Here is a 12,213-nt window from a genome sequence, read left to right as displayed (position 1 = left end):
GCCTAGCAGACCGTCCCTCGGATGAGGAGCTGGATGCCACACCTGACATCTTTAATGCATTGGCACCGGGGCCTTGCTCTGCCCGGACCTCACAGGCCTCAGTACAAAATACACACGCAGAGAATATAGGGGAGGAGGACGAGGGCGCTGAACAACCCACTCTGGCCCAGATACTGCAGGCAGTAAATAAGTGCACAGCCACGGTGCAGACACTGCAACAACACTTTGGGGGGCTGAAGGAGGAGGTGGGATTGATCCGACAGGACTTTCAGAAAATTAGAGAGCGCACCACGGCGGTAGAGAGCCGTGTGAGCGAGGAGGAAGAAAGGATGGCCCCCCTTATTAGGGAACTGCAGGTCACGGCCAGAACCGCGACGGCTAATGAGAACCGTAATGAGGATATTGAGAATCGTTTGAGGAGGAGTAATGTCCGCATTGTGGGCCTACCAGAAAAAACGGAGGGCCGTGACCCCACCGCATTTGTAGAGGCCTGGCTGCAAGAGGTTTTTGGCAAAGATGCCTTCACACCCTTCTATTCGGTGGAGAGGGCGCATAGAGTACCGCCTAGGCCTCTCCCTCCTGGCAACCCGCCGCGCACCATGCTAGCCAAACTGCTTAACTTTAAGGACAAGGAAATCATTTTGAGACTGGCCAGAGAGCGTCGCAATGTTCAATTTAACGGGTGAGGGTGTCATTTTATCCCGACTTCTCTGCGGAAGTACAAAGGCGCAGGGCCAAATTTGGAGAAGTGAAGAGAAGACTGCAACGCCTGCGAGCCAACTACGCTATGCTCTACCCGGCTAAGCTACGGATCATAGCAGGAGACAGGGCCCAATTTTTTGAATCAGCTACGGAGGCCTCATCATGGCTGGATAGGAATGAGCACCTGATTCGCAGAGCAGAGGACCCAGTGGCGGATGCGGATTGATGTACTTTGATTGAATGGACTACAGAGTTTGATGGTAAGCCAGCTAAAACAAAATTTTCTTTTTTTTCAATTACTTGCCATTAGACTGTAGGTTTACCTTTGCCACCATCTACATGATCTTTGAACCGGGAGAACAATATATGCAGATTTTTTTTCTACTCAGGAATGGAGCGAACTGTTTATTTCATTTTTTTTCCTGAACTCTACTTGTTCCGCATGCGATTCGGATCGTGTAAGGAGTGCCACTTGAGGCGCAATGTTGGGGCCACAGACTGCCGGTTGCGTCTGTGGCATGCTGAGGGCGCAGGTTATGCCCAGCAGCTTCGGGCTGCAAAGTTGAAGTGTTATTATTTTTTTCTGGTGCTACTGATTTTGTTCCTTTTCTTTTTTTTGGATGCCACTCTTTATTACTTACACCCAGAGGAGCTGCTACCTCGGGCTCGCGCTCCCTGCCGCAATAATGTGTTGGGCGGTAAGGCCTGGACTACCACTCGGCAATGGCCCACCTCTGACTGTTTGAAGCTGCTGACCCACGTGACACTTTTTTTTTCTTTTGCCTGTTTTGCTTTTTTATTTTTAGGCTCCCGGAGGAGCACCTGCTCTTCCTTGACAATCCTATATGATATGATGCTGTTAGGTAGGATGGGGAGACATAGCGCTATTACGGGCGGGCGGAGGTTTAATATGTCATATGATGATGCTGTAATTGAGGAATGATGGCGGGAATTTCTGTAATTTCATGGAATGTCAGGGGTTTGGGAGATCCGCTTAAGCGGACTATGGTATCCACCTCCCTTAGAAAGCACTTTCCAGCTATCTGCGTTTTGCAGGAGACCCATTTGACTCCGGACACTAGGTCGTGGCTGGGATTTGCATGGGCAGGTTGGACTTATCACTCCACTCACACCTCATGTTCGAGGGGTGTGAGTGTATTGATACACAGATCCCTAGATTTTCAGTGTATAACCTCTAAGATTGACCAGGAAGGAAGATATGTGTTTCTGCTGTGCAGGGTATACCAACTGACATTCATTCTGGCCGCAGTGTATGTCCCTCCCCCGTTCAGTCCACAGGTATTGCGGTCCCTTCTTGCCTTTCAGCTATCGAATCCTGGAACCCCATTAGCGGTAGTAGGGGACTTTAACGGGATTGTGAATCCATACCTGGATAGACACCCGGCCCCGGGGGGACAACAAGGTCAGCCATGGCTAAGTTTATGGAAGAGGTGGGTTGGGTGGATCCCTGGAGACTGAAAAATCCCCTTGAGAGGCAATTTTCCTGCTTCTCCAAGACGCATATGTCTTTGTCTAGGATAGACACAGTATGTCGAGCATATACAATACCTTCCCCGGTGTGTCTCGGACCATTCCCCCGTCTTACTCTCTCTGAGGGCTACAGTAGGCCTCTTCCCACTCTTCCCAGAGCACCGTGGAAGCTTAATGCCTTTTGGCTTAACCTCTTCCCCTCTCATGAAAACATTGAGAGGGACATAGTGGCCTACTGGCAGAGGCATGCAGATTATCCTGGAACAGACATGGAATGGGATGCTTTTAAGGCCTTCTTGAGAGGAGTTTTGCAGAGGTGAACACCATAAAACACAACACGACCGAACAAAGGGACCAGATAGCACTGATGGTAAAACGCTTAGAGGCAGAGTATATAGCTAATTCGGGGGAGGGTTCTCGGGAGGCGTGGATAGCGGCTCAGGACGCACTGACTAGACTTGACACCTCCAGGGCTGACAGAAAAAGTTTTTTTTCAAAAATGGCGTTCTATGAGGAGGGGGAGCAGACAGGCAAACTCTTAGCTAAAATAGTCCAGTCACAACAGACGTCCCCGTCCATTGGAGCTCTAAGGACAGAAGGAGGTAGATTGGTGAACCCCCCTGACATGGTAATGAGGGAGCTGGTCAGATTTTATTCTAGTCTATACGAATCAAAGCAAACGCATACTGGAGAGGAGACTCGGGACTTTCTGCAAGGGATAGAGCTACCGTGTTTAACGGAGTCCCAAGCGGAGTCCCTTGAGACTCCCATCACCATTGAAGAGATGACGGAGGCGACCAACTCTTTCCCCAATACTAAGGCACCGGGTGATGATGGCATTCCGATGGAGGTATACAAACAGTATGGAGGTGTTGTGCTCCCGAAGTTGCTTCACACGCTGAAAGCGGCTAGGGAGTCGCGACGGCTCCCGGAATCCATGCGACAGGCTAGCATAGTCCTACTACTTAAACCTGGAAAGGATCCACTAGATCCTGGCTCTTATAGGCCGATCTCGCTCCTTCAAAACGATATAAAAATATTAGCAAAGGTCTTGGCAATAAGGCTAAATAAGGTAATCACGGCAATTATACATACTGATCAATCGGGTTTTATACCGGAAAGATCTACTGCCATTAATCTCAGGAGATTGTTTGTAAATATGCAGTCAGCGGCGGACAACATGGGGGATAGAGCTCTGTTGTCTTTAGATGCCCACAAGGCTTTCGACAGCATTGAATGGCAGTACTTGTGGGCTACTTTGACCAGATTTGGATTTGGGCCTGTGTTCCAGTCGTGGGTGCGGCTCCTGTACGACTCCCCCGTGGCGGTTATTAGGGAGGAGGGCAGAGTGTCTTCTCCCTCCCGCTCCATAGGGGGACCCGACAGGGGTGCCCCCTCTCACCCTTGCTGTTCGCTGTTGCCATAGAACCGCTAGCGGCTCTGGTGCGTTCCAACCCCTCAATTACGGGATTTCAGTACGGATTGACACACGAAAAAATTATGCTCTATGCGGACGATACCATGCTTCTACTGGGTGATACGTCGGGCTCTCTTCGTCGAAGAGAATCCGCAGGATTGTACGCTGATGGACATTCCGGTGGCGACTAAATTTAAATATCTGGGTGTGTGGGTGACCCCTCAACCGCTTGATTATGTTACTCTTAATCTCACTCCCTTAGTAGGCAGGATCAGAGACAAAATTAAAGTGTGGTCGAAATTGAAAATGTCCCTAGTCGGTAGAGTAAACCTCACAAAAATGGTGTTTATGCCTCAGTTATTGTATATATTGCATAACACTCCCATGGTTGTCCCACTCAGGATCTTTAGGATTATTAATTCCCTATTCCGTGCATTTCTCTGGCTTAATAAGCCCCCCAGGACTAAACTGGAACAATTACAAAAACCGAAAGAGACGGGAGGGCTTGCTCTCCCAAATCCCTGGTAATACTACTTAGCTGCCCAATTACAACACATTGCTCGAGCCATGAGTAAGGGACGGGGTGACCCGGTGGTAGATATAGTAAATTGCACGATGGGCATGGATAATTTGGTGACGGGACTCGAATCTTTACAATGCGCTAAATCGAATAAACTATTTCCCACATATGTATTAATGCAGAAGATTTGGAATAAAAACCCGCCAATTACAGAACATAGAGGGCTTTACAGGGCACAGCCCAATTTGGAACAATCACTATTACGAGGAGTTGATGTCGCTGACATGTGGGGAGCGCTGGAGGAGGTATGGGGTAACTCACTTGGTGCATATCTTCTCCGGGGGCCGTCTGCTTTCCTTTGCGGAGCTCCAGGAGAAGTTTGATCTTCCTCAGGCAATGCATTTTTATTATTTGCAGTTGAGTCATGCCGTTAGGGCCCAGGCTGGGAGCAACCCTTGGATATTATCCCCTGCCCCGATCTTCCACTTTTTGACTGGGACAACTAGCTTCAGGGGTTTCATCTCGAGCTTATACGCCATGCTGCTGTCGGCATTTTTGCCGGGCATCCCCTCTAGGGTGGTGACCTCCTGGGAAAGTGATGTGGGTGTTTTCGAGGAGGAGCAGTGGGAAGAGGCATTACTAGCTATACAGGGAGCCTCACTTAACGTAGCACAACGCCTGTCACAATTGTACATTGTTCTCCGGGTACATTATACTCCAGTCAGACTGCACAGGATGGGCCTGGTTGCTGATGACAGCTGTCCTAGATGCGCCAGAGACCATGGAGACCTCATCCATCTGATGTGGAGGTGCCCCAAACTACACCTATATTGGGCGGGGGTTCTCAAAACTTTAAACTAGGTATTTATGATTCAAATACCACAGACCCCTAAGGTGTGCATCTTGGGTATTATAGAGGATCTCCCGCTAGAGGACAACCCGAAGAGGGCCGTTGGTAGAGCCCTTTTCCAGGCTCGCAAACTTATCCTCAGGCACTGGAAGGATGTAGAACCCCCAAGACTCGGGGAGTGGATAGCTCAGATGGGTTGTACTCTCCGGGCAGAGAAATATATATATCAGCACAGGAAAAGGGGGGGAAGGTTTGAGTTGCTGTGGGCTCCCTGGTTAAATTCCCCAGGGCTGGCCCCACTTGAGTTGGTACTGGACAGGCTGCTCATATAAGAGGATGGAGGTGAGGCCTCACAATAGGGCCAATGACACACAGTGGAGAGGGGAGGCGGAGTGCTCCAGGGGATGGAATCCTGACACATACTGGTGCGGGTTACGGGGTGTGAGGTCTTGTCAGAACCCATATTTTGTGGTATTACAAACTGTGATGATTTTTGTAGGAAGAAGAGGTAGCATTCCAGAAGTTTTTGTGGATTTTCTTTTACTTTCCTTTTTGTTTTATGATGTTATGTAAGGATGGATGAATACTGACAAAAAACAAAATGTATTTTTTGCCATATTATTCAATAAACATCCTTTTTTGAGAAAAAATAAAGAAAGAAAGAGGGTTTTTTTCCATAAAGTTTTTTTTAAATAGTTTTTAAATAAAATTGTTTGAGATTGTAAAAGTCTATCCAGTCATTCCCCCTGGGCTGAGAATGTCACCTATAAGGTAGCAAATGAAAAAACAGTGACCAAATGCAAACAATACTTCAGTTTTTTTGAGTAAATAGAGTAAGGAGTGAATAGGAAGTTAGTAAGAAAAAGATGGGCAAATATCACCAGTAACCAAAATGGCGGAAAGTGAACTTTCTGTTTTGCAGAAAACCAAAATGTAATAAGGGCATGAAGACCTTAAAGGGGTTGTAAAGACAAAAATATTTTCCTCTTAAATTAAAGTCTGACAGTAGCTGATAAAGTAAAAAGTAATGTTTTACATTATAACTAGTTTGATACCTGTTGAAATCGAGCTGTTTTATTCACCTCCGTCACTCCTGAATCATTATTCTCACTGACTTCCTGGTTTGCGGTGCGCATTCATTCTTGCTACATCACGGCCTAATGGGAACTACAGTTCCCATTAGGCTTAGCCTCCATGCCTGTGAGGGATAAGAGAGCATCTTCACACAGGGCTGTAGTCATAGGGAGGGGGCGAGCACATTCTGCTTTCCACCATGCAAAACGGCTCAGATGCTGGTGGAAAGCAAGAAGAGGAGAGACAGGAAATGGCATTTTCAAACCTGGATTACTGTATTTTGGAGGTCAAAAGGAAACACGAGGTAAGTGATATTTAAATGCTCTAGCTTACAGCAATCAATTGATCTAATAAAAAACGAACCTTTAGTGTTCCTTTAAGCAATATAGTGACACCAGCTTCCTGATGACACATGAGTGATGTGAAACGCATAGAGGTTAGTAATGCCAATGTCGCATTCTGTCCCTAACCCGCATGAAATGCTGGCCCCTGGAGACGGAACGGCAAGCATAGGCTTCACTCGTAACACTGGATAGACTCAGTGCTGGTCTAAAGGCACCATATCATGTGAGTGCATATTTTATACACGTTTTAAAAAAAATAAGGTAAGGAATGTTGTGCAATAATGACCGTTTGTTTTCTTAAAGGATTTAAGATCATTGAAAGGTGGATATTTTTGGAAGGAATATTGCTACAACCGTTGGGGAAACGCGTGGCATATTTTTACAAAAGAAACTGATTCAGGCATATATTGAGGCATTTTGATTATTGTTTTCTGGAGAGTGCAAATTTTGGAAGGTGGTGGTGCATCACAAATTGGTGGAATATACAAACACGGATTTTAACTGCTTGCCGACGTGCTGCCGGAGGCACGCACGCCTGCCCCTGACGCTGACGCGTGTGCCCGGCGGGCGCGATCACACACAGCTCCCGGTCCTGTCAGGGGGAGAAATGCCTGATCCTCTGTTCATACAATGTATGAACAGCGATCAGTCAGTCTCACCCCCCCTTCAGTTAGAACACACCCAGGGAACATACTTAACCCCTTCCTCGCCCCCTAGTGTTAACCCCTTCCCTGCCAGTGGCATTTTTATAGTAATCAATGCATTTTTATAGCACTGATTGCTATAAAAATGCCAATGGTCCCAAAAATGTGTCTTGTCCGAAGTGTCCGCCATAAGGTCGCAGTACCGATAAAAATCGCTGATCGCTGCCATTAATAGTAAAAAAAAATGATAATACAAATGCCATAAAACTATGCCCTATTCAGTAGACGCTATAACTTTTGTGCAAACCAATCAATAAACGCTTATTTCGATTTTTTTACGGAAAAATATGTAGAATATGTATCGGCCTAAACTGAGGGAAAAAAAAGTTATTTAATATATTTTTGGGGATATTTATTACAGCAAAAAGTAAAAAAAAATATTTTTTCAAAATTGTCGCTCTATTTTTATTTATAGCGCAAAAAATAAAAACCGCAGGGGTGATCAAATACCACCAAAAGAAAGTTCTATTTGTGCAGCCGGACATATGCTCTTCCATCACTGCAAGGTCTGGCAGCTGGCCCTGCGCATCGGTGCAGCCCCCTCCCCTCACTCCCACACACCTCTTTGGGACAATCCCCTCCTACCTGAGCTTGCCTCTATTCCTGACCGCGGCCTGTGGATCAACAGGGGTTACATTTACCTGTCACAGGTGGTGGCCCGGGGTTCAGTCAAGTCGTTTCAGTCCCTTAAAACTAAATTTACACTACCCAATCATATGTTTTTTCGATTCCTTCAACTTCGACACGCACTCAATACACAGTTTGATGGCCCCATACCGACCCTTGAGATTCCCCTCCCTGTGGATATTGTATCGGGGTCAGACAGCCAAAAACGAATCTCCCAACTATATGCATATCTCCTTCAGCCGGCTGCGGCTGCTACGGCCCACCGCCTGAAGGCACGCTGGGAACCCGACCTGGGCACGTTGACCGACGAGAACTGGGGGGAGGCCCTCACTAACTGCAAGACAGTCTCTCCCAAGCTCTCTGACCGCCTCACTCATCTATTCATTCTCCACAGATCGTACCTGACCCCACACCGCCTTTCTAAGTTTCGACGAGACCACGATCCTAACTGCCCCAGCTGCGGCCACCCTGACGCGTCCTTCTTCCATCCACTCTGGACCTGCCCGCCCGTACAGGGATACTGGACCCAGGTGGTCCGGTTCCTCCACGATCGCATGGGCTCCCCCGTATCGCAATGCCCACGTCAGTGTGTGCTGGGGCTCCTCTCGCTCCCCGAAAGCCGAAAGTACCTTAATACATTTCTGCAGGAAACATTATTCCTTGCTAGGATGCAGATCGCTAGGAGATGGATGAGAGGGGCACCACCCACCCTGCAACAGTGGATTAGGGCTGTCAACATTACCCTTCCCTACAAAAAAGTGATGTACTCCCGAAGAAGTATAACAAAATTTGGGACAAGTGGCTGGAGGAGCCCTCCACATGGTCCTCTGGGAACTAGACGCTACCCCCACTTACTATCTGTCCTCTCCCCCTGCTCTCCTCCCTATCACCCTACCCCTCTTGATCCCCTTCGAAATGCAATGACTTCCCTCCGTCTGTGCGCCTGGCGCTGCCGCGCCCTGGCCGTGTTGTGTCTCCTCCTCCTGTTTGAAACCATCTATTCCCCATATCCCCTTATTTCAATGTGTATCAACTATGCATGTCCTTATGAATGTCGAATGGATAATATCTGCACCTGTAGTGCATGTTGCACTTCTGACCCGATTGTTTACCTACTTTTATCTTCTGCTCAATAAAAGTCGTTTTGATAAAAAAAAAAAAAAAAGAAAGTTCTATTTGAGGGAAAGAAAGTACGCCAATTTTGTTTGGGAGCCACGTCGCACGACCGCGCAATTGTCAGTTAAAGCGACGCAGTGCCGAATCGCAAAAAGTGGCCCAGTCATTGACCAGCAATATGGTCCGTGGCTTTAGTGGTTAACTTTGAGCACATAAGCTAAACTATTTGTGAAATAGAGTTTGACTGGGGCTTTTCTTTTTATTTACGTCATATATAATCATTTTTCCCTGTAGTTATAATTTTTGTGGGGATATACTTTTTATGTGCATATTTTTATATGTTCATTGTATGTGTTTAATTTAATGAATGACATGTCACTGATGGATGTAAACAGTATTCACTGTCACAGATGCAAATATTAATTTGGGGTTGGCAGTTTTCCAATATACCAATATCATTTTATTTCACATAGTGGGGAATTCATAACTACAGCAAATCCTACACATTTTTTATTATTTTTTTTTGCGCTGGTGACACCATATACACAAGGAAAGGGCTGTCTTCTGCGACCATTTCCAGATGGATCCGACAGACTGTTAAGGGTCAGTTCCTCCTTTCCCGGTAACGGCATACTCTACTCGGTTGCTTAGTACTTCTCTGGCCTTCCGGCGTCAGTGGCGCAGGTTTGTAAAGCGGCCACCTTATCGTGGATGTGTTTGGTATATGCAGATGCTTATTTTTACCACAAGGTTTTGCAGACTGCTGTTTAGAGGGTCTGTTCCCTCTTTGGGGGTGTATTGTTCAGATTGGGCTCCAGTTGTTTTTGTTGAGCTCCTATTACCCGTTTGGCTACTTGTGTTTTGCCTTGGGATTTTTTGTTGTTCCATCCCTCTTGTTTGGCACTGCTTGGAGATAAATAAATAAAATCCATTTCTCTGAGTTCTTTGACGAACACAGCACCCACCCCTCTGGAGTTTTAATACTTTTGATGCTGCTTGTTACTAAACTGAAGGTCTATAGGAGAGAGGGAGATGTACAGTATACCAGCTAGGACTGCCCATAGGTGTAGCCAAGTCTTTTTTTCTGCCTGGTGTCCTCTACGCCTGTAGGAGGCGATATAGCGCTATGGTTCTGAATATGGAGCACTGTGTCCGTCAATGAACACAGACAAATGGATTTTACGGTATGTACAAAAATCCTTTTTTTTTTTTTTTTTAACATTATGTATACTTTCATATGTAATATAGAGAATTAAAAAAAAAATCTAATAGAATGATGACTTTTTGGCATCTTTTGTCTTAAAAGCTGCCATAATCTTTATATTCGTATATAATGTAATGCATTAAAGGTTTTTTTTCTGTCTTTTTAGGATAAAGTTTTGCGTAATGTGTACGTGTGGGCACTCTGCAGAGATCAAGATGAGCTTAATCCGTATGCAGCATGGAGATTATTAGATATGTCCTCTTCTGCCTCTGAACAAATCCTCTGAAAATTTGCAACTTGCTAAAATTAAACTGTGTTCCCATTTAAAGATGATATTTGGACTAAACCTATATTTTCTAATTTCAATAAAAGAACCTCACAATTTTCTCCTGAAGTGAAAGTAGCTAGGTTGTTTTCCTCCATCAGCAAATGCTAGACAACAAAGTGTCCTGTTTGAAATATTCTCATGAATAATTGCAAAGGCAAAACCTTTTTTGTTTTTCTTCAGTTTTCTAGCGTTGGGTAAAACCCTTCAGTTTATTTGTTGCTAGCTGTGTTAGTTTTTATTGTTTGTCTTTCTCTGGATGGAGAGATCCCCCTTTGCTTCCTGTCCTAGAGATGCAAGAGTAAAAGGACATTTCTTTAGAGCAGGCATGTCCAAAGTCTGGCCCTCGGACCAATTGCAGCCCCCATTCCAGTTTAATGTGGCCCCCTCCCAGCCACAAAAGATATATACTGTATTTGTCAGTGCTGCCTCGGAGGGGACAGGGAGGGGGGACAGAAACAAGTGCTGTTAAATTTACATACAGGAGAATCTCCTGTTTACTCTGCATCTGTAAAGGGAAGTCTTGTCTCCTTTCCTGCCATTGGTCGACGACTCTGTCTATCATAGAAGGCGGGACATTGTGTTTAATTCACTTAAGACCTGGACCTTTAGGCAGCTTATGGACCTGGCCAGTTTTTGAGATTCGGCACTGCATCGCTTTCACTGACAATTGCGCGGTAGTGCGACGTGGCTCCCAAACAAAATTGGCATCCTTTTTTTCCCACAAATAGAACTTTCTTTTGGTGGTATTTGGACACCTGCGTTTTTTTTTTTTTTGCGCTATAAACAAAAATAGAGCGAAAATTTTGAAAAAAATTCAATTTTTTTTTACTTTTTGCTATAGTAAATATCCCCCCCAAAAAACGATAAACTATTTTTTTCGTCAGTTTAGGCCGATACGTATTCTTCTACCTATTTTTGGTAAAAAAAAATCGCAATAAGCGTTTATCGATTGGTTTGCGCAAAATGTATAGCGTTTACAAAATAGGGCATAGTTTTATTGCATTTTTTATTAATTATTTATTTGTTTACTACTAATGGCGGCAATCAGCGATTTTTTTTCGTGACTGCGACATTATGGCGGACACATCAGACAATTTTGACATCTTTTTGGGACCATTGTCATTTTCACAACAAAAAATGCATTAAAAATGCATTGTTTCTGTGAAAATGACAATTGCAGTTTGGGAGTTAACCACAAGGGGGCGCTGAAGGGGTTAAGTGTGACCTCATCTGTGTTTCTAACTGTAGGGGGGTGTGGCTGTAGGTGTGACGTCATTGATTGTGATTCCCTATGTAAGGGAACACAAGATCAATGACGGCGCCACAGTGAAGAACGGGGAAGCTGTGTTTACACACAGCTCTCCCTGTTCTTAAGCTCCGGGGACCGATCGCGGGACTCCAGCGGCGATCGGGTCCCGCGGCTGGGCACTTAAAGAGGACGTACCTGTACGTGCTTGTGCCCAGCCGTGCCATTCTGACGACGTATATGTGCAGGAGGCGGTTCTTAAGTGGTTAAGAGGCTGCTGTGTAAACAGGAGATTCTTCTGTATGTGATCTGTTGGCACTCGCCCCGCCCTCCCATCCCCTCCGAGGCTGCAGATGGGCATCAATCAGGCTGCATTTATTGCAATGGAGAGGCTGCATTTATTGCAATGGAGAGGCTGCATTTATTGCAATGGAGAGGCTGCATTTATTGCAATGGAGAGGCTGCATTTATTGCAATGGAGAGGCTGCATTTATTGCAATGGAGAGGCTGCATTTATTGCAATGGAGAGGCTGCATTCATGGCAATGGAGAGGCTGCATTGATGGGCACTGACCCTTATTTTGCTTCACA

General features: G+C 45.7%; 1 protein-coding gene across 1 annotated transcript in view; it reads left to right on the top strand.

The window, feature by feature from the left end:
* Window positions 1–10,443, top strand: part of TIMM44 (translocase of inner mitochondrial membrane 44) — a 750,397-nt gene extending 739,954 nt beyond the window's left edge. The window contains 1 exon segment of the mRNA XM_040322529.1: window positions 10,216–10,443. Within this exon segment, the coding sequence (XP_040178463.1) occupies window positions 10,216–10,335 (120 nt within the window). The 3' untranslated portion in view covers window positions 10,336–10,443.
* The last annotated feature ends 1,770 nt before the right edge of the window (window positions 10,444–12,213 follow it).

Source organism: Rana temporaria, chromosome 1 (genome assembly GCF_905171775.1).
Source record: "Rana temporaria chromosome 1, aRanTem1.1, whole genome shotgun sequence".
Taxonomy (NCBI): domain Eukaryota; kingdom Metazoa; phylum Chordata; class Amphibia; order Anura; family Ranidae; genus Rana; species Rana temporaria.
Note: the sequence above shows the minus strand (reverse complement) of the source record. Positions and strands in the feature narration are given on the sequence as shown.